Source organism: Archocentrus centrarchus, chromosome 3 (genome assembly GCF_007364275.1).
Source record: "Archocentrus centrarchus isolate MPI-CPG fArcCen1 chromosome 3, fArcCen1, whole genome shotgun sequence".
Classification (NCBI taxonomy): Eukaryota; Metazoa; Chordata; class Actinopteri; order Cichliformes; family Cichlidae; genus Archocentrus; species Archocentrus centrarchus.
The window spans coordinates 34,564,441-34,586,998 of record NC_044348.1 but is presented as its reverse complement, the minus strand read 5'-3'; the positions used below and the strand labels follow the sequence as shown (position 1 = coordinate 34,586,998).

Below are 22,558 nucleotides of genomic sequence, written 5' to 3'. Positions count from 1 at the left end.
TGTTTTCACCTTGCCATTGGGGCCCAAATCTAAGTCATTAGCTGAAACCTGGAAAACCAAAGTTCCCGACTCTGCTCCCTCAGTGACCGAGGCCTCGTAGATGGAGGAAGTAAAAAAAGGGACGTTGTCATTTACATCTGGAGTGGGAAGAAAAAGGAGATACAGAGTGCTCAGTGTATGCTACAGATGTTTCTGCATTTAACAGAAATATTGTGTATAACTGATGAACGTTTTGCGCGGGGAAACTAGACAACAATGAGCAGTAACGTTTCACTTCTGCAGCACGGCGGCTCTGCTGGCAGCACTGCTGCATCACAGCAAGAACATAGTGGGTTAACACCCTGCACAGGGCAGCTCCTTTCAGCGTGGGGTCTGCATGTTATCCGCATGCCTGCTCTCACCCTTCAAAACATGACAGGTTAATTCTTCTTCAAAGCACCCATGACTAACCCACTGGCTTGGTGGTGAAGGTAGCCTCTGAGTGCTCCATGGAGCTGCACACTGGACCACTTTGGAGAGCACAGAGAACAAAGTTCTCAACTAAAATCAGTGAAACATTACGAACTTCATTTTTTTATTTTAGAACACATCAACTTGCATGCAGCCTGTTGCAGTCACTGCCATTTTTTTTGCACAAATTCTTAATTTTTCTCCATTATTTTCCCTCAACTTTCCCCTGTTCTCATCATTTAATTCAGTTCCATTCAATTCACTTCAATTTTATTTATATAGCACCAAATCACAACAAACAGTCGCCTCAAGGCGCTTTGTATTGTAGGTAAAGACCCTACAATAATACAGAGAACACCCAACAGTCAAAACTATGAGCAGCACTTGATGACAGTGGGAAGGAAAAACTCCCTTTAACAGGAAGAAACCTCCAGCAGAACCAGGCTCAGGGAGGGGGGGGTCATCTGCTGAGACCGGCTGGACATGTCAACTGACATGTTTTTCTTGGTAATCAGAGCCTTTTAGGGTGGCGTGCTTATTTAGCCATGATTGTCTTTATCCCAGCTTGAAATATGAGTTCATTCTTTCCATTTCCAGCTGTCCACATGTCAGCATTTGACTGCAGCAACACCAAACACACACACAGAGCATATTTCTCCCCTCCTGATGGCTTTGCATTGACTCTTCATATCTTTTAACCCCACATTATGTAACTCAGCACTTCATAAATATGAATCCTCTCGACTTTCTTTGAAGTTTGGCCCCCAAATAAACACAGTTTGTGTTGGAGCTGCTTCATCTCAGCGTCCGGTCACATGAAGCCACGAACTTTCAAACAAACTGTTTGTGATCAGAACTTCATTTTATTTCGCTCTGCAATTAACTTGATTTTTTCCCACAATTTTAATTGCTATTAAAACAAGCAAAGCACTCCTGTTATATAAAAAGTGAAGATAAAAAGGTCGCGTTCTTCTACATTATTTAAAACATCTGTAAAAGGAGAAAAAACTAATTAATTAGTTTTGCCAGACAGTTTGGAAACTTATCCAGTAAGGCACTGAAATAACTAATCAAATATGTGCAAGTGTTTATTCCTAGTAGATTTTCTAAAGTAATATGAAAACTATGTTTTAATCATTGTAACAAATCTAAAATAATTGTATTCGTGATGACTTTCCAGAGTTGCAAAATCTTGCATCAGTTCGTTTAAACCCCTCTGCAGTGCAGTTTGTCTGTGACTACAAAGTGGCTCTTTTAATACAACATACATACATAATACAAAACCCCCCAAAAACTCAAATCAAATGAGTATTTGGTATGAACACGCTTTGCCTTTAACCGGACATACCACGTGCTCTGTTGTAAAGGATCATCTGGAAAATTGTCCTGGAAAACTCTTTGGAAAATGGGAATATCTGAGTGCATGAACCAGCCATCTATTACTGCCCAACACGGACTAACTTCAACCAACTGGATCAATGACCCAGAACACACAGAAAGCACTGAGATGGAAAACAAGCTGCAGTCTGAGGGACTTTGAAAGCAAGTAAATTGTCAGTGTAGGTATCCAAGTTAAAGCATTCTTGCTGTGACTTAATTGGCCAGTAGCACCCACAACATGCCAATTTGTCCAAACATCTGTGGTTTAAGCACACAGCCTGGCAAGACTCATTATTCTGATGTTGCATATCTTCTAAAAAATAAAAACAACTTTCTTGCAAAGGTAACTTTGCCTTTAACTGATCCTCCCCATCATGAGGGATGAGTATTAGCACAGTGGGATGCAGTTGTTACTCTCTTTCCAGCCTTTTCATGCATTTATTGTAGCTCTAACAAATGATGTCTTCACACCGTTTTCAATGCTGCGACTCTTTTTCCACAGCTGGGGTCAAAGTGAGGATCAAAGCGTGAATTAGGGCCGTCAATAATGGACAGAAAATCTCCCTCTTTTCAGCATCACTTACCTTGAACCATAACAAAAAGAAAGAAAGCGAGTTACAAGCTATGAGCAGATAACACACAGGCAGGACCGAGAGGCAGCGAGAAAGAACATGAACGTTTTCCTGAACAGCAGAAGCCAGATTTTACCACAGCTGATTTAAGGCCAAAAGCATTACAGAAATGACTTGAATAGAGCAACACATTAAACCTAATGCTGCTCCATATGCCTTTTTTCCTTTTTCCTTTCTTCTCAGCAAATGTCTTAATCTATGAATTAAAAATGGAGCCTTAAATCCATTACAGACCCCCCCCTTCCTCAGGCTCACTGCCTCTGGAGAAGTCAAAGAGCTTTCTTATTAAGACAGATAAGGGAAACGGGGGGAGACAGAAAGAAAGGCTCTCTGAGAATTAATTATTTCTTACTGGATTAAGACCAGTCGGATGAAATAGGGTACGTGTGCATGCAAGCATGTTGCAAGGGAATTCTATGCATGGGTTTCTGGGGCATTCGGGGTTGGGGTACGACTCCTGGCTGGTCAGCAGGGCCTTCCTATTAGCTGAAACAGACCAAAATGATAACAGTAGGAGAAATAACAACAGAGAGGCGAAGAGTGACGACCTCAGGAAATCGTGAGCTATAATGGACTGGGTGAAATCTCTCTGCAATGGAAGTGGGGCACTGGGGTTAAGTATATATGTTGCAGTCTTAGTCTCATCCCTCGCTCCCAGCAGCTGTCGAGGTCTGCAAATAATTTGGATTTGTGTAGCTTTAAACAACTCGACTGGAAAACCGGAGCTCAGTCAGACTTGGACTGCCCTGCTGCCTCTCCTCATTCTTTTCTCCTCTGTGGCCTCAATTTAGAAACAGGCTAATACAATGACACATCAGCGCTGAATAACGACAACAGAAACAACATGAACGATGACCTCTGTGCTGCCGTGAGCCAAAGCACATTACAGAAGATGAAAATGCTCAAAAGGAATCATACGTTTTAGCAGCAGCGTGCGTGTGTGTCGAGCTGCAACTAATTGTTTTCACTAATAAACACACAACCTGTTGCTGCCTCACTAGGTTAGTTTGTGTGCTCGATATTTTAACACATTCGTTCTAAATCCAACTAATGTGTTAAACATCAGAGCGACGCCGCGTTCTCTGAGGCTTTTACTGTTTGCTTTGTTGTTAATGCAGTCTGCTGGCTTTAACAGCTCCAGTAAAATATCAAAAAAGGTCTCCGTGACAGCAAGTAAAACAATGTTAAAAATGCTGCTAATAAATAACCAAACTAACACCTTCATGTTCTTCTGTCACCGAGGAACCGAAACCATGAAGGAACAGGAGAACCCAGCTGCCGTCTGACGGCTGCTGCTTGTTGAGTTTGGGGAAATGAAATGAGAGCAAAGGAACTGGGTGTGACCGTAATGCTTTATGTGCTCTGATGCTGTTAAACTCAGCTGCTTAGATCTGCTTCTGCCCTGCTCTCTATACTCATACTGCATTTTAACACAGCCAGGTTCACAATAAATCTGTTATTATGGACACGTTTGTCTTTTTGTGCTCTCAGATAATAGAACAGCAGTGAAATGTAGACATTAATGCAGCCCATTAACACCAAGCTGCTGCCCCACACGCTCTAATCTGGATCTTTGGAAGTGCAGCTCCGACTGACAAACACAAACTGCTCTGACAGTCAATACCAACTTTAGCATTAACAGATCTCATAGAAGCAATTACAAATTTCATGAACAATAAAACTTACAGTTGACACAACAATTGACACAATTAACCATGAAATATTATGAAATAAATTGGAAAGATCTGGGATAAGCGGGTTGTGCTAAATTGGGTTAAAAGTTATTTAAATAACAGGCAACAATTTGTGACGATATAGAGTACAAATCAATGTTTGGCGTACCACAGGGGTCACTGTTAGGGCCAATATTATTTTTCTTTATCAGCGGTTCCCAAAGTCAAGAGTGCTGCGGGCCTCTTAAAAACCAGAAAATCCAGAGCCTGACTTCACCCATCAAAACACAAGAGAAAATGATGACAAACCCCCCCATAAACAACACAGCCTGTCACCTATAAGTTGCTAATGCTACCCAGTCATATTTAAAGTGCTAATGCCAATACACTATATGACAACCCACTTGTCACTCCTTCAGTAACTGCCTGGGAAAACTGTGTCCTCTACCTAAAACTATTCCTGTTTGGGGGGTGTCTCACTGTTGCCCCTCTAGTGCACCTGTGGTTGATGATGTCATGAACGCCAAAGCAGCTGAAACTGATGAACACCCCCCCTCTGATACTTACTGACCACATCAGTATCACAGAGGTTTACTGACTGATGCTGAACTGATTAAAAAGTGTTCCTTTAATTTACTGCGCAGAGGTGGCAAAAGTACTGACATTCTGTACTTAAGTAGAAGTACAAGTACTTATGTTAAAAAATACTTTAGCAAAAGTCAAAGTACTGGTTCAACTTCTCTATTTAAGTAAAAGTAAAAAAGTACAGGCTCTGAAATGTACTCAAAGTAAGAAAGTAAAAGTAGTTCTTTGGAGGATGTTTCTACCTGCTATTTTTGTGTAAAACTAACCGAACCTCATTATATATTATTGTAATAATATAAAATAATATTACATGAGAATACAAATGTTATTCCAATCTAAATTTTAATCCTAATGAATGCACTCAGCTTGAATCTGTTATGTAGGACACAAACTGTGAAAGGGAATTTAAACACAGCTCTATTCTCTGTGTCCTCCATAGTAGAGGGTGACTGTGCCTCCACCTAAACACCAACATGAGGATACTCAGGGGTTACAGTGGGATTCAGAAGGTGGAGGAACCCTAAGATCAGCTGTAGTGGCTCTGCATGGGGAGAAGAATCACAGCTTTCTATTGTGAGCTCCAGTAAATGATGTTGGTGTGCAGGCTGTGATCAGCTGACCTGCTGCTGCTGCTCTGAGGTTTACTGCTCTGTGTGGATGAAGTGAACTCACAAAGATGTAACCCAGTATTTCACAGCTCTCTGAGCTGATCTCCATCCCCTACACTGACCGCATACAGGCTGTAGAAATGTTGGACTCAGTGACCTCAGCATCAGCAGCTTTGATTCAGACTCATCTCTGCTGCACTGATGTAACCTGTAACTCTGACCATGAACACAAACACTGTGCTCCAGTCCAACACAGAGCTTTACTGTAAATACAGTACAACAAGCTAACCTAAACTGCAGTATTTTCATAGAATCTTTGAATTAAACAAAGTCAGCATACTTCAGTTTATTTTCCAGTCCTTTCCTTTAACTCTAACCTCTCTTCTTCCTCTCCTGTCCTCTTTCTCCATCTCTGAGTGAACTTCTCTCTCTTTGCTCTCCCTGAAATGCAGCAGCTCTTCTTTTAGCTAGCTGTGTAACAAACTGCACACACTTTCTGTGTTTGCTGATATTTGTTGAGCATTTATTAACGTTGCATTTACCTGCCACACGTTACTCCCTTCATGCTCGCTCCTCTTCAGTAGCGCTAGCTAAGCTGTTTATGTGCCGCAGCGCAACTTACGGACTCGGTCCGGCCCGCTGTGACCCCTGATTATAGGGCTATAAATGAGACATTAATTATATGGGTTTGCGCATTTAATCCCTTTGTACGAGATAAGCCCCGATGATGGAGGATACACCAGTACGATTGTCTCTAATGTGTTATTATTCCTCCGTTTAGGCTCAGATCGTTTGATGTTTGACGGCGCACTGACCGGAAATGCAAACTTCTCTCTGACGTGTTAAAAAGTAACGAGTCTGTTTGAAAATGTAAGAAGTAGAAAGTACAGATACTTGTGTAAAAATGTAGGTAGTAAAAGTAAAAAGTAGTCAGAAAAATAAATACTTAAGTAAAGTACAGATACCTGAAAAATCTACTTAAGTACAGTAACGAAGTATTTGTACTTCGTTACTTCCCACCTCTGTTACTGAGCAGTGCATAACGTCAGGAGGGCTACATTAAATCTAAAGTTTTCACACGCCCAGAAGTTTTTCTGTATTCATATGTGGCGTAAATAGGAAATAGGAAAGGTTTAAGTGTGGAATGACAGCAATATCCAGACAACAGTTTAAAAACAAATATAAAGAGATAATTTTCATAAAGTACATGAAATTAGAGGGATGTTAATCACAGGGTGTTTTTTTTCCCATTTCCAATGTATTTTGTTTTTTTTTAAATTTTATTTACATTTACACGGTCAGAATCACTCAATCAGTGGTCAGTTGGTCAGTCAGTCAGTCAGTCAGTGGGGGTCTTGTGGAAGTTCTCAAACTCACCGATTCATTCTGTTTAACGTTCATGTTACACACAAACAGCTCTTCTGGGATTGTGCTGCTGTGATAAAAACGCAGCAGAAAATGTATTCCTTACTGAACTTCCTCGCATTAATGTCCCTCCTGCTCCTGAATGCATCTTTGTAACGCTGTCCTTGTTCTTACAGCACTGCGTTGCTTCTGAATGCTCACTTAACAGGCTTTTATTCTTGAAATAGCTATTAATAACTGCAATCTTAAAGATATTTTAAGAAATAAAATGTGCATAGATGTGACAAATGAAATGCTGAATTATTACTGAGGGAGATATCCAATAAAACATGTTACAGTTGGAGATTAAAATAAGAAAGAGGGGATTAAAAGAAGGGATCTTACCAGTGACATTGACATAGACTGTGGTGAAGGCAGCCAGTGGTACAGCAGCGACATTCTGCGCTCGAACCCGCAGCATGAAGTTCTTGGTGGTCTCATAGTCCAGGGGCTCTGCCACCAGGATGGATGCAGAGCCATCCTCCCGGTTGGGGGTCAAGTAAAAACGAACTGGCATGTTGGTCTCTGGGACCATCCCGTCCTCCAGGTTATAAGTTACTCTGGGATCCCCGAGAGGAGACGTGGCTTTGATGGTCTTTTTGGAACAGAGACAAGAAAAGGGGAATAAGTACCAAAATAATAGGATCCCTCACTTATGTTAGTCTGCATAACATCACCACAGAGGAGGGGCTTTGACAACCAGTTTACTAGACTGAAAGAAATTCTACCAAGATCTCTGTGGAAGGTGGTTTACTCTAGGACTCATCCACGCCTGGGAAAGACAGCCTTTGAAATGGTCCAAGTCCACTAATGATGCACAGAAAACTCAATAAATTATGTAATTTACTGTCTTTCCCATTATGTAAAGCGACACTACAAATGGGTTACTCTGACTCCCTGTAAGTCGTCCTATTTGTCTCAAACACACGACTGGATTCACGTTTAAACCCACAGAAAGCTTTGGGTAATCATCTGTCTGCACACGCAGTCTGCATTTTCTCACATCTGGAAGTCACTCGTGTTCATTTTCCCTGAGAGATGACCAACAGCTCAAAAATCCTGAAAACCAACAGTGATCTGCATTTGGTAAATTTTTGACATGTGTCCAATTACCAACTCTGAGAGCAGGAAAAATGCTAAATTCCAGCAGTGACCCTCAGGACAGGAAGGGAAGTGCAGAGAGCTGCTGCTGAGCTTCAGCTGAAGTGTGCATTACAAACAGGAGAAAAACGATCTGCCCAAATGGAACAAAACAGCATTTTACAGCCCATAATAATGAACGCTAAAATAATAGAAAGTCTCAAACTGTTCAACCCACTGAAATCTTGTGGGATGAAAGGGAAACACACTCTGCTCTTCATTCTGCTTTCTCCATAAACTAATTAAGGAGAAGCTATTCAAAGCTGATGCCACATACACCCCAATTAAAATCAAAAATGCCATCTCGGGCACGATGCGGCTTGCCTATGGGTGACCTAGCCGTATCCATTCAACCTGCAGAGCAGCTACAATAATGAGACACCCCGAGGCATGCAGAACTAGCAAACACGTGTGACGACTGTTTGCCCCGATTTAGGACATAAAAACGTAAAATTGTCCATGGCAGAGATATAACAACCCACAGCGAGTCATTTCATCTTTGCTTAATAGTCAAATCAACACTGATCTGCCATCTCGATTTATGCTCCGTACCGCAGGGACCGTGCTCTGTGCGCCTCCCTTTCTCCGCATCTTGAACAAACACAATTAAACGCACACAGTGCCGTATAAAGTGTTCTCCCATGTCTTTTTATTTCCACCCTTTGAGTTCAAATATTCATCATAAACTTTAATGGATTAAAATGCTTTCAGGAGAGTCTTAAAGAATACTGTTGATCAGGTGAAAACGTGTTAGTGGCATGAAAAGGCAGTGCCCATAAATACTGAGGAGGATACATATGAACCCAATGAATCAACAGATTTAATGGTGTTTTTGAATGTCTGCATTTTTCTATAGCTGTGGTTCCTAAACTTGCAGCTCCACTAGCATCCCACACGCTTCCTACACAGTTACACTCTTTTGTTGTTGCTCACCATTAAGACCGACTGAACGCCTTAAAAACACATCAAAGCTGTAATAAGATTGTGAGGGAAGACCAACACAAAATGGGCCACTCCTCTCCTCTTAAGACAATAAGGGGTTTATGGAGGGATAACATCAGGATTAACATGCAACAAACATCTTTGGTCAACAATAAGCCAGAAACTTTGCATAATGGGTTTTAGTTTGATGCCTGGACTGATTTTTCCATGTTGCTCTATAGTTTATACAACCGGTTTTTCTTTATTTTTAAAAGTAACATCATAAGGTTTCAAAATTTCAAAATTCATGCTTGTGTATAAAAGCAGTGTTTGCACACAACACCTTCATTACTGAAGAACAAAGTGAAAAAACAAGCTGAGAAAAAACAACTAAAACTTTTTGGAAAAAAAAAACAGTTTCCATGAAAAATGGATTACAATGTAGCAGGTCTTTGTATACAGAAAGAGTTTGCCTGTGAAAACAGTAGCATTACTTATTTGCTAATTGCTCCTGAAAAACGAGCACAAACAGCCCCACTGCCAGCCAGACTCCTACTCTCTGCAAACACCACCAAACCCGCTTTTCTCCAAATTAGGACAGTTTGGCAAAAATAAAAAATATTGGATTTAAAAATCAAAGGTAAGTATTCACCCAAACAAACAAATATGGAAGTATAAAAATACGTTCATGGCATACGTGTGAGTTTTTGGTGAGAGTTACAGCTGCAGTCTGTGAACTGCAGTAACACTTCTTCTTCTTTGTTTGTGACATCTGTATTTTCAGTTACTATAAATTAAATCTCTCTTTTTCTTAAAATCTTATCTCTCTAACATTTATTTTGTGATCTAAGTTGCTTTTTGCAGGAAGTTCATGACACTGCTACACACATTCTTATGGTGAATCTTCCCAATGCCACCGGTGGAGGCAGAACTTAAGGGCATGCTAGTGATGGTAATGAGGGAGGGAGCAAACACTGCACTGCCCACCCAGATCCGTCCAGACTGGCTGAAGAGACGAGCCTGCTTCTCTAAGCTTTAGGGCGATTTATTTATTTGTAAGGAATACAAAGAGATATCATATTTCTCCCATTTTAGCTTCTCTTCATTGTTTCCCTGTTAAACCCAGAATTCTGTTAGCCTGGTTCTGCTCGAGTCCTCTTCCCACTAAAAGTGAGTTCTTTCTTCCCACCATCACCAAGTGCTCCTCACAGGGGATCATCTGATTGCTCTTCAAATAAACACGTCTTTCCCATTATAAGCATCCCGTATGTGTTTGTGCAAGCCTCGGGAACATACCACGATGGGCGTGTCTCGGACGGTGTTTTCTGGTATGACCACGTTGTAGCTGTCTTTTTCCCACTGTGGAGGCTGATTCTTCACGTTGGTGATGGTAACAGCCAGCTCCACTGAGCTGCTCCTGTTTCCCCCATCTGTAGCCACAATGTCCCTGGTGATGTAGGTCCTCTGTGGGAACAAATCCCCACACACACACACACACACACACACACACACACAAAAAAAAAGAGGTGGTCACTTAATTTTGTCTTCTTATGTCGGTATTAAGTATGACAGAAGGGTACATAATTACAGCTTCCTTAAAGACACAAGAACAATGTGAAACCAGATCAAACAGATCTCAGCAACCAATCCATTTTCCACACTTCAGTGCAGGATGAAATCGACTGTAGGCTGCATTCGGGTAAACATACTTAAAGATAAGAGTATTGATTGAAGGGCATGGCTCATTGTCGAGCAGCCGAGTGGAATGGAGTTTTGTAACCCTTACAAGAGCAATTAGCTTTATCCGCTCCAATCAGAGGAAATGATCTACAGAGAGTCTGTAACCCCAGCAAGGATGCACTGTCATGTGTTGGAGAAGAATAATGCATTCTGTCCAGGGCCTCATGCTGTATGAACCAGCCCATGGACATTATGGACACATTCTGCCGCCTCAAAGGAATGTGATATTTTTGAGTGAAATAAAAGCTTTTCCCACCAGCCTTATTCACTGTAGTTAGAAAAAAAGCTTTTCATTTCAATCTTTGCTCTCAGCAATTAAGATGCTGAGGCTGTCAGGCTGGCAAAGGTTGAAGTAAGCATGTAGGAGTAGCCTGGATGTGTTCATTTGTACTCATTAGTGGGAAAAAAAAGTTTGTATTTTCAAACATGGCTGCGTTCTGGTGAACAATCCAGCGAAATAAAAAAAAAGACACTGGCTTGGTTCCAGAGGTCAGCGTAAGATGCAAGGTGCCGAGCATCCAAACACTCATTTGTCTTGGCACTGGAAGATGGTGCGCTGCTGATTCGGGGGCTTTTATCACTACAGCACTCATCTGATGTGCAGACTTGTTTTGTACAGGCTACGTGGCAATTTCTTCTATTGCTCGTTCATGTTCCCACCAAGATTGTTTTTCTTGTTGGCAGTGAAGCAGGCAGAACCAGTGAAGTGAGAGAAATAACAGATACTCTCCTGCAGGCTAAAAAAGGGGCCTTAGTGAAGACATTCAGGGGCTGCTGTCTGCTGCTGGCCACGGGACTTCTGCCCCCTCACGGTCAGCAAATAAAGGGCTGGAATGCAAATGTACTTGGATACTAGGAGAAGTGGTTTAGTTCAGTTACACACTGATGTTCCCTGCAATATTTTTATAGTTCTTCAGTAGAATTATTAAAGTTGTGTAATTTCACAGTTTTTCTATAAATTAGAAAAGCTTGAAGCTCCAAGTAATTCGATTATCCTAAAATCCAACAAGATCAACTCCATAGATTATTCATATAGTTTTTATATATATGGAAATTCATTATGAACTTCCATATGAACTGAAAACTGTATGAGTTAAGCCTTTAAAAAGAAAATGTTATCCAAGGCGTGGCCACGTTGTACCTGTGAGATAGGCTGGTTAACATACACCCAGCCTGTCAGTGGGTTGACCCTTAGGTACTCGGGCTGTTCATTAGACATGGAATATGTGACGGCGGCGTTGGTCCCAAAGTCGTCATCATGAGCTGCCACCCGCAAGAAACTCGTTCCAATCATAGTATCCTCACGGAGGAAGTCTGTGGGAGAAGAATAGGAGGAAAGGTGGTTAACAGGCCTTAATTACTGCTCTGATTCTGCATCCATCGGTGCAAAGGGGCAAGCGAGCTCAAACTGAACTTGAAACAGCAGAAAACACTAAAAAATTTAGACAAACTTCAGCAAAAAAAACCAAAACAAAAAGTCATTAAGAGAGGAATTCAGCAATTTGACAACAAATCTGAGGCATAAACAAGCAAAAACAGAAAGCAAAAAACAAAGACAAAAGAAACTCCCCGGTGACATGAAACACTGAAAACACGAGCAATTAGTAAAGAGCTCCAACTCTGAGCAGCAGTATCTCTGTAACACTAAAAATCCTGCCATCATAGCAATACTAAAACCAACACTGTTAGCTCATTAGCATCAGCTTTTGTTGTCAAAATAGGGAAAATGTTCTTTTCTTCTTTTTTTTAAAAGCTGTATGAATGTGTTATCATTCTGTAATGCGGCAGGTCAAGCTGATATCTACTGACACTCATATCTGATGTTCTCAAACTTGGGGCTGTTGTCGTTCTGGTCCAGAATGAGGATGTTCAGCTGACAAATGCCAATCAGCGGGTCGGCCGCCTGGTCAGTGGCAGTCACTGTCACCGCATACTCCCTCTGGTGCTCACGGTCAAATTTCCTGGCTGTCACAATTACTCCTGGAAAGACGGAGATAACGAGGTTGATCAGATCGCTGAATCACACCAAACACTGCTTGGGCTCGTGTCCCCCCAGAGTACTTGTAATTTAACACTAAAATGATTGCCTCTGCCTGCCTCCGAGCTAAACTTTAAACACAGCAGGGAAGATGAGAGGACCATTATGAAAGAAAATGAGAGTTTTTCAAAAGTAGTTATCGTCAAGTCCAAAGAGAATTGTCTTTATTATTTATTTTAGAAATCATTTTTAGCAATGTCATTTACAATTCTCCCCGCTCCACTGTTGTTGCTGAATGAAAAGCTGTATACTCAGATTCATTGTTTTTTTTTGTGGTTTTTTTGCCTTAATGCAAAACAATATTTGCCACGACTACATGAAAACTGAACTGATCCGATCAGCAAATGCTATTTTAACCTTTACAGGAGGCTCTATCAGGAATTTGGCTGAAATATGGTTGGAAAGCATAACGATTTCTGGGATAGCTTTCTTTTACGGCCTGCCCTTAGGCCGTAACTACACGTATTTTACAGGGATTTACCCTGTAAGTAAATTTAAGTTATGTGTAATTAGGCTGTACTATTTTGACTAAGGCCGTAACTACACATATTTTACAGGGTAAATCCCTGTAAAATACGCGTAGTTACGGCCTAAGGGCGGGCTGTAAAAGAAAGCGTTACCAGATTTTTAAAAAAATTGACTTTAAGATGAAATAGAAAAAAAAAAAAGGAGGGTTATTGATCAAAATCCCAAGGACAGTGGGAAGCTTGTGTTTAACACTTTTTCCATTCATTTATTATACTGTATCAATAACAGACAGGTGACTGAAAGGAAACACACCTGTATAAAAATCTCCACATGTGAAAAAAGTATGTGTGCTCTTCTCTATGTGTGTATGTTTGCATGAGAATGTGTGTGTTTCTCAGTACCGGTATCTGGGTGAATACTGAATGCAGGCACAGTGGAGTCTTTGTGCATGAAGCCGTATGTGACCCTGCCATTGGAGCCTTCGTCAGCATCCACAGCATGAACCTGCAGAACAAACGTCCCCGCTGGCTGGCTCTCCAGGACTGATGTGCTCTCACGGTACTGCTGACACTGAGGAGAATGAGAGGAGTAGAGGGGACACGTGGGAGGAAGAGAAACTTCGATCAATACTCCATTCCATCCAAGCAGTCAGCAAAAGCGTGTGGGAAGTTAAATGTTGAAAGGACAGATTTGAAATGACTACAGCAGTCATTTATTGGGAGGACAAAAAGTTTTTGTCTACTTTTACTTAACCTGTTTAAAGTGGAAGGAGTGGATTCAGGGGTCTTTGAGCCAATCCTAGAAGCCATGAAGCAAAACCTGCTTGGTGATGTGGTCGCTGTGACTTTGGCATTTTGAAATAGAATACACTGCTAAAAGTATTCACTCATCTGCCTTCACACACACATGAACCTGAGTAACATCCATTCTTAATCCATAGGGTTTAGTATGATGTGGGCCCACCCTTTGCAGCTATAACAGGTTTAGGAGTGTTTATGGGAATTTTTGACCATCCTTGTTGGATGAGACGGCCTGGCTCGCAGTGGCAGGAAGTGATTGGAACACCTGAATTCAATGATCTGGGTGAGTGGATACCTTAAGCAATATAGTGTAGGTGAATCTTTTGGTGTGTAGTGTGTGTGTTCTGTACTAAAAGCCTTCAGCAGGATTAAACAAAAACAAACTGCCACATGTGTGTCTCCCAGTGCTCCCACTAGGTCTGGTTCACCCCTGGAAGCCTCGCAGTGACCTCCGGCAGGTCTGTATCAAAACACAGACCCTGCAATGTGAATTTAATTTTGGACAAAGAGGACAAAGTTTTAGGGAGCAAAATCGATGCACATGTTAGAACTTATTTTAGAAATCCTAATTTAACCCGACTACTCATTCTTCTGTTTAGGTGTGAAGGCAAAGCTTAAAAAAAAGAGTTTATTTTCCCATGTACTTATTTTATTATTAGATTAATATAGCATGAGGTTCAGTTAGTTTTGCACAAAAATACCTACCTTTACTTTTCCACCTTTGCTAATATTTGGTTAAATGCCCCTTTAAGCAAGTTGCACCTTGAGCAGATGCTTTGGGTAGCCATCAGCATAATCCTGGCCGGTTATCTGACGACTCTTATGGGAGAATTGGTAGAGTTTGTTAGAATCGGCTGGTTTCCTGACTCGACTTTTAAGTGTAGTCCACAAATGTTCAATAGGATAGAGGTCACGGCTTTAGGAAGGCCATCCAAAGGCCTGATGTTAGCCTGCTTTATCTATTCTAAAACAAGTTTTGTTGTGTGTTTGAGATCATTGTCCTGTTGGAACACCCAACAGTGTCCAAGTTTTATCTATTGAGCTATTGATTTGAGTTGAAGCTGAAGGATTTGGGGTTGTTGTCCTCCTTTATTATTCCATCCATGTAACATCTAACACTGGCAGCAAAACAGCCCCAGACCATGATGCTACCACCACCATGCTTGACAGTTTGTACAGTGTTCTTAGGTTTGAACGCCTCACCGTTACTCTTCTAAACACACCTCTCGTCACTGTGGCCAAATAGTTTAATCCATGTCTCGTCTGACCACAAAGCTTTCCTCCAGAAGGCTTTCGTACTGTACTGTGTACAGCAGAGGCTTCTTTCTTGCACCCTCTCAGTCCATGGCAATGTAAAACTTGTTTCACTGTGGACAGTAATGCTGGTGTTCCAGCAATTTCCAGTTCATGACAGGCTTGAGCCTCGGTGGTTCCCAGGTTGTTCATGAACATCCAAACCAATTTCCTTTCATCTGAGAGTGACAGTTTGGGTCTTCTTCCAGGCAAAGCGGTGACATCAGAATAGCTTGTACTTATGTACATTAAAATAATGATCTTGGAATCTGCAGTTTAGAAATGGCTCAGAGAGACCTGCCCAACTTGAGTAAATCCACAGTTCTTCTTAGATCACCACTGACTTCCTTGGACTTTCCCATTGTTCCCAGCATTGGTCAATCCAGTGAGTTCTGTCAAACAAATCCTTTTTATGCTGGCAACAGTTGTAGTCAATCATGATCACTAGTGAAAAGTTAACAAGCCTTGGCCTTGTCAAGTTAGAAATTATTCAGCACCACTTACTAAAAGATTTATGCGGGTGTACATGTATAATTGAGCCTGTATGTACACTTTAGAGCTCATGTGCATCCAGTTCTTGTTTTAAAAGTCATTAACGATGCATGCATCACATTTCTGAGGAGCTAAGTGTAAGTGCTGTTGGATTCCCTGCTCGTCTTTTCCTCAGTTCTATCTTATAGATTCTCCTTCACATCTTTTCATAACCTTGAGGACAAGGTAAAGTGATCAGGACAAAGAGGTAGGAGGTACTTTTTGGATTAGTCAACCATAATTTATGGCAAACGGAGATCTGAAAATAAAGCAGAGAGCAACTAAACAGAAATCCACAATTATGACGCCCATGTCAGCTCCACTGAAGCAGTTATTCCCTACAGATAAACCTGCTAAAAGGAACAGCACAACGGTTTGTGCATAATGTTTATGGCTTTGGGAGCCATGTCTTTCTGCTATAAAATGTGCAGGATCTACTAAATATGAAAGGATAACAGAGAATACAGTTAAATTATGAATCACCTGCTCTCTCAGTTTTAAGTGTTGGAGGATCTGGAGTTTCCCGAGGGAAGGGTGATATACTGTATATACCCAGGAAGCGAATACTTTAAAATTCAACCCAAAAACATTAAGACTGGTCCCTGTTTAACACCGCACGCATTCTTGGAGTCATCATAGAGATTTATTCAGTGCTGTCACTTCTGTGCATGCTGTAAGGTAGCTGCTCCCTGTTGGTTAGCTCAAAGATTTTGTTAATCACAGAACCTGTCAGACACATAAGGAGCTTTATTATCCTAATTTCAGCACTGCCTCTGTTTTACTCAATTTACCTTTATTGTATCTTTCTCTGTGGCCTTTCATCTTTCTCTCTTATTCTGTCTCCATCAAACCTCCTGCTTTTCACTGAAGCATTGATGCTGGAGTACCACAGACACAGAGTAGGGGAGAAATACCTCAGTGCTGCTGGTTGATGCCTTCCTTTGACACCTAATTAATTATAGGAGAGCTTTGTTAAAATGGTCTCATGTTACCTTTACTCCATGCCTACTCTCATTCTTTCTAACTCATCTCCTCTGCCACCCATTCTTCCATCATGCAATAAAGCTCTACCTTTATCTACTCTTTCAACCTTTCCATTCGTGGCCACCAGAAGCTTCTACAGCTTTTTTTTTCTCCTCGTGTTTCTAAATTTGTTTTATGGCTTCCACAGATTTTATTGGAACATTGGGGAAGATAAGTAGGATTGGATACAAGCATGTAATTAATCAAAAGGGTTAAAGTGCCATTTGTTGGTGGTTAGCCAATGCGAAACAAATCCTCCAGAGGTCAGAGGAGTCATTTTATATGGAAACAAACAAATACACACACACACACACACACACACACACACACACACACACACACACACACACCAAGAGGTGGTGTGACAGTCAGCTCCGTGATTACTGTACTTCACTGCAGTTTGAGTTGTTACAATGTAAGAGTTATATAGGGATGCACTACATATTGTTTCAGCGCTGATACTGCAAAGTGTGCATGAATAATAGTCATTTCACAGGGTGGAGGATGTCAAGTAAGAAGAAATGGACTAGAATGTGCTGCAACCTTTTTTGCTGTGATACAAAAGGAAAACTTGCATGTGTTCTAGTGAGTGACATGCAGACATGAGATACAAACAGGACAAAAATCACTGAAAAGGAAGATTTGGTTCCAAAAACAAAACGAACAGCCTGTAGAGGTGAATCTGCGCTCAGCAAATGCAAGCAGCAGTGAAGCCTTCTGCTGTGTCAGACCTGCTGTCGAGCCGCCCTACATTTTTAGGTGAGATCTGTGCAACTAGAGGAATCTGACATTCATATCTGAGAAATCAGAATTAGGTTAGTTGTGAAGCAGTATCTGTGAATGGCCCTCTGTAACTAGCATATACTGTAACACCAAACACTGTTAGACCTGGGTAGCAGTTAGCAGCACATGGAAACACTTTTTTCCTCCAGATTTTTATTTAGTTCTTTTGCTTGAGGGGCTTAGCTGAGACTAGCTCAGCTTAAACTAGCTTAGCTTAGAGACTAGCTCAGCTTAAACTAGCTTAGCTTAGAGACTAGCTTAGTTTAGAGAACAGCTTAGTTTAGGGACTAACTTAGCTTAAGGACTAACTAAGCTTAGGGAATAGCTCAGTTTAGGGACTAGTCACTGCTTTGCCTTTTGCTTTAGTATTAGGGAAGTATATATGTGTGTTTTCTAGTGTTTAAACTTTTTGTAACCTTTAACATCGCTGTTATACAATATGATCATGAGTTCATAAATGTATGTCTATTTTTGCTGTTTAGGAACATAAGTACTGTTATAATCAGGAGGTTACAGCTGAGTATGTGTGTAACATATATATTGTGAACATTCTCAGTGAAACAAAGTCGACTGTTTGCTTTTGTCAATTATATAAGTAACTGTGCTTATCATCCTTATGGAATCACAATAAGGATCAAACTTTTATCCTTGTGTGCTCAGCTCACACACAAAAAAAGGACTGAAGATAAAAGCAGCCAAAACAAGCTTGCTGTGAGGCTCAGAAGTACTTGTAGCAGGTAAGGAGTGAAGGAATTTGGAGTACCTGAGAACGAAAGGTGTGAGCGTTTTATCCCTTTCTGTTCCATACCTAAGCTACTAAACGAGTACTAATCCAGTACCTTTCACTTTTTCTCCTGACTTGAAATTTGTCACCTCAAGATCACTCAAGTTAACAAGCAGGCAAGGCACTGGCCATGTAGGATTGGCTGAATATAGCAACAAAGAAAAAACTGCAGTACTGATGTGAACACCTGTTGCACAGCAGTGTGGCAGACTGGATCACTTCTTCCTTTGAGCTGCTGCTCCTTTACATTAGAAGGAGCCAGTGGAGGTGTGGAAAGTGGGACGAGAGCAACTTGGGATGTAGCAGGAGAAAGTGGAAGACTTAGTGTGCTGCTGCGTGACCCAGCAGAAGGGTAGAGCGGGTGGGTGGACAGATGACAGTGGGATGGGATTTGGTACATGCTTATAGGTGAATACGCTGCTGAACCGGGACACTCGGAGTTGGCTGATTATTTTTGATCATGCTGCTCCAGGGTTCCTTTTGTTCTTGTTTTGAAACCGTGCCCTTTGAGAAATGCACCGCTCTGTGTTTTATTCAGTTTTACTCAGTATTTTTTTTGATTCTATAAAACAGTGTATATGAGAGCAGATCAGAGGAGCACTAAAGGTTTATAAATAAATCTAATCAGTTTATGTAACTTTATGCTTGTGGGAAACGCTGGATCCTGCTCTCTGTGAGATCTTACGTGTCTGTGTGCATCTTGCTGCCTCTGTCTTGGTCCACTGATGCAGCCCTGAGTTCCACAGAGGCTACAATATGTTCTCAGGCTGGGCATCAAAACAAGATAACAGGGCCTTTCTGTTCCAGTGTCCCGCTGCTGGTTCCCAGTGACACAGGAACCACCAGCTGACCTCGGATGTCTTCACTAACTGAAAAGCCAACATTCAGCAGCTTCCTTTTTTTTTTCCTCTCTCTCTACTTTTAGACACAAAAAAGCTTTTCTGTGATCATTAATTTTTATTTGCTCCATTTTATTTTCTTTTAACTTCAGGTATGTGTGCTTTCATCACTGTAATTCTTTGTGACTTAGAAGAGGCGTTTGGGGGGGGCGTCTGGGGATTGTCTGTCTGTTGCACACAGCTTTCTGCCAGCAGGGAAAAAAGAATGAATCATAGACTTAGAGTATGGTAGGATGCCAGCAGAAGATTCCTGAGAGAGACAACTGAGCATACAGTGCACGGAAAAAAAAAATGCAGAGCAGGAATCCCTCTCTTCTTTTCTCTCTTGGCTCTCATCGTGTCGCCTGCCCCTCTGAACACTTGCCCCCCCCCCCATAAGAGAGTGATCCAGGTTTATTCAGCATCGCCCCGCTCCTAATCTTGGCTCTTCATACCTCAAGCGGCTTGAAAAGTCACCCCATTTAAAACTGAAACATGGCTAGTGAAGTAAAAAGCGAGTGGATATGTAGCTCTTCTAGAGTGGCTCGGTCGACATTTCTCCCACATCCCTTGAAGCTTTAATTAAAAGACCATGATGATGTAGGAGAGAGATGAGAGAGCAGATATGAGGGTCAAGCTCACTAATCGCTCCTCCAGAGAGGAGAGATGGAGGCTAATGAATAGAGGAGATGGAAAGACAAAGACAGGGAAACAGGAGTGGAGGAGAGCTACAGGGGATAGGCAAACGCAACAAGAATAGAGCGGGACGGCTATATTAGGAGATGGAAAAAGAAAAATCTGCATGGTGACCAGCGCTTCTCCTACCATTGTCTTTGGGGTAGTGGGATGGCCTGAAAGAGCTGCCTCCACCAGGAGCAGCTATCAAACCAGCAGAAAGACAAAAACTAAACAACATTTAATGAGGCGAGTGTGTGTGTGAGGGCTCATCTTACCTGCTCAAAGACAGGCTTGTTGTTATTCACATCGTCCACTCCAACTATGACCTGAGCCGTGGATGACAAAGCCTGAGGTCCGCCTGAGGCATTGTCATCTGTGGCTGTAACATTGAGGACATATTCAACACCCTGGAGGCGAGGTGGTGGGCTGGAGCGCAACCGGATCAAGCCTGTAACCAAACATAACGATGACAGTGGTTAACACACTAACACACACACACACACACACACACACACACAGTCAGCTGTTGTAAGTTGTTACGGCTCAGTTTCAAAGTTCAAAATAACATGTTGTCATTATGGCGCCCAAACTGGTAACATGTTCGTTCTTTTTCTCCTGGAAACTAAAGGTCATAAAATGCATCTGCATAACTGATTAATTATACTAAGAAAACTGGGATGCCACGTGTCAGGGAAGGTAATGAAACTATTACAGAACACGGCATGTTTCACACAATGAGAGGATTTAATGGACGGCAGTTATTAGTTCAATACGTTTTTTTTAAACTTCCCACCTTTTCTTATTCAATTCCTTCTCTTTCGGTCATCAACTACTAAAACCAGGATTTACCCTTTAGGATAAACAAGCTTATAAAAGCTATAAGAACTTGTTCTGCTTCCTGTAATCGGAAAACAATGCAGAGGGATTAGTTTTCCTCCAGTATGGGTGGGGCTTAATTTTAAACACCATGAGCACTCTCAGTGCAAATAATTATATTGTAACAAAGGCACACATCAAGATTTCTGAAATATTAGATGTTAAGTGAGCCATCGATGTTGAAACAAGTGGCTTAGGGCCAAATCATTATGGCAAGTGGACTGAGCGGGGCCATTAAGATTTCCTGGCAGTGAGTGAGAGCTGTCAGTGATGGCATTTGTTTCAGGCTGTACTGAAGGTTTGAAAACCCAGAAATCAATCAGTGTAAATCAGTTCTCCCCTCTTAGCAACAACTGTAAGTTAGCCTTCACTTATTTTAGATATTAATGGATCATACCATACCAGTTTAATTGGCCTGCCTCCAATTTTGGGTTAACATCTATAAAACAGCTTTTTCTAATGATATTTATCTCTCACACAGGCCAGCAGAGACAATCAAGGCTGCGCTGACAGAGGAAACGTATCAAATATCAAAACCAAACAAAAACCCAAGTTTTTATGCTCCTCATTTTCAGTCCTACAGTAAAGCAGTTTAAGTACTTTAATATTTATAATGATACTTTAATAAATCTCAAAAACTAGTCTTACTATAAGGTCCTAGGACACATACATACACCTTGCTGCTTTGTCCACCAACTCCTCCAACACAATCTGGAGTTGACCAACCAAACTTAGCACATCGGTGCATCTTTGACCCCTGAAGGTTCTTAGCTGCATCACATTTTATGATGTAATCATTTTGCCTAGCAACAGCCTACAATGACTTGTTTTTAGCATTTGTGAACCTGTAACACCTCATAAAAGCATTGTTTCATTTTTGTTCCATGGTAATAACTTCTAATTAATATCCACAAACTGATATATTATAATGACATCAGGTTGCCTGGCAACTACCTTGCAATGGGCTAAAATGACTTATTTTTAGCCTTTATGCACCTACACCTTATGAAAGCATCCCATCTTTTAATTTCACAACAATTTCTCAGTAATATCCACAATAATTGAATTATACATGATTATATTATTATGGTATCATGCTGCCTAGCAACCTTCTAGCAAAATTCTCCCACTTTTAGCATTCACTGACCTTTATGAAAGAGTTGTATCATTTTTATTTCCCAGCCATTTAACAGCCTGAGCAGTACTGTAGCACAGACCAGATCAAGAAACGAAACATGCCGACCCAAGTTATCACTTGGCTTTACGAGGGTATCTTGCCACTTTAAGTTTTCATACCCGAGATGAATATTGTGTGCTTATGTAAGCGTGCAATGTAAATCCCTTCCCACACATTCACTGCACCCCCAGAACATTTCCAGACATGACCCAACACAGCCAGCACATGGGAACCAGGCCCTGCCATCACATGAACCAAACTGAGCCCCAAGTGGTCCATACTGCATCTGCTATGTGCTAAATATAAGAAAAGGCACCTGCAAACAGCATCCCACCCAAATAATTGAACCCTCCTAGGAGCCGCTATCACAGTTTTTTCCTCTGTTAAATAAAGGCACAAGAATGATGCAGTAAACTGGCTGCAAACAGTACCTCCTTTCCAAATGTTATGCTCTGAGAGGGGAAACTCCCACAAATGCATATGCAATAAGATCAGCAGCAGAAACAACCCTGTCCTGTCCAAATGACGCTGCAGCCACACAGCAGTTTCTTAACCAGGCACAGACGATTCCCTTTAAACAGACTTGGGTAAATTAGATGTCTGGCAGATTGAAGAGTATTAAAGCATTAAATCTGTATCAGTCATGAATCAGTAATCAAAAAGATAACATACTAGGTACTGAAGTAAAACAAAAAG

At 41.3% G+C, this 22,558-nt stretch overlaps 1 protein-coding gene across 1 annotated transcript in view; it reads right to left on the bottom strand.

The window, feature by feature from the left end:
- LOC115778226 (neural-cadherin-like) overlaps window positions 1–22,558 on the bottom strand; it is a 319,537-nt gene that overhangs the window by 158,483 nt on the left and 138,496 nt on the right. The window contains 7 exon segments of the mRNA XM_030726290.1: window positions 10–137; window positions 7,078–7,327; window positions 10,090–10,257; window positions 11,675–11,847; window positions 12,343–12,513; window positions 13,441–13,609; window positions 20,085–20,257. Coding sequence (XP_030582150.1) covers window positions 10–137; window positions 7,078–7,327; window positions 10,090–10,257; window positions 11,675–11,847; window positions 12,343–12,513; window positions 13,441–13,609; window positions 20,085–20,257 — 1,232 coding nt within the window.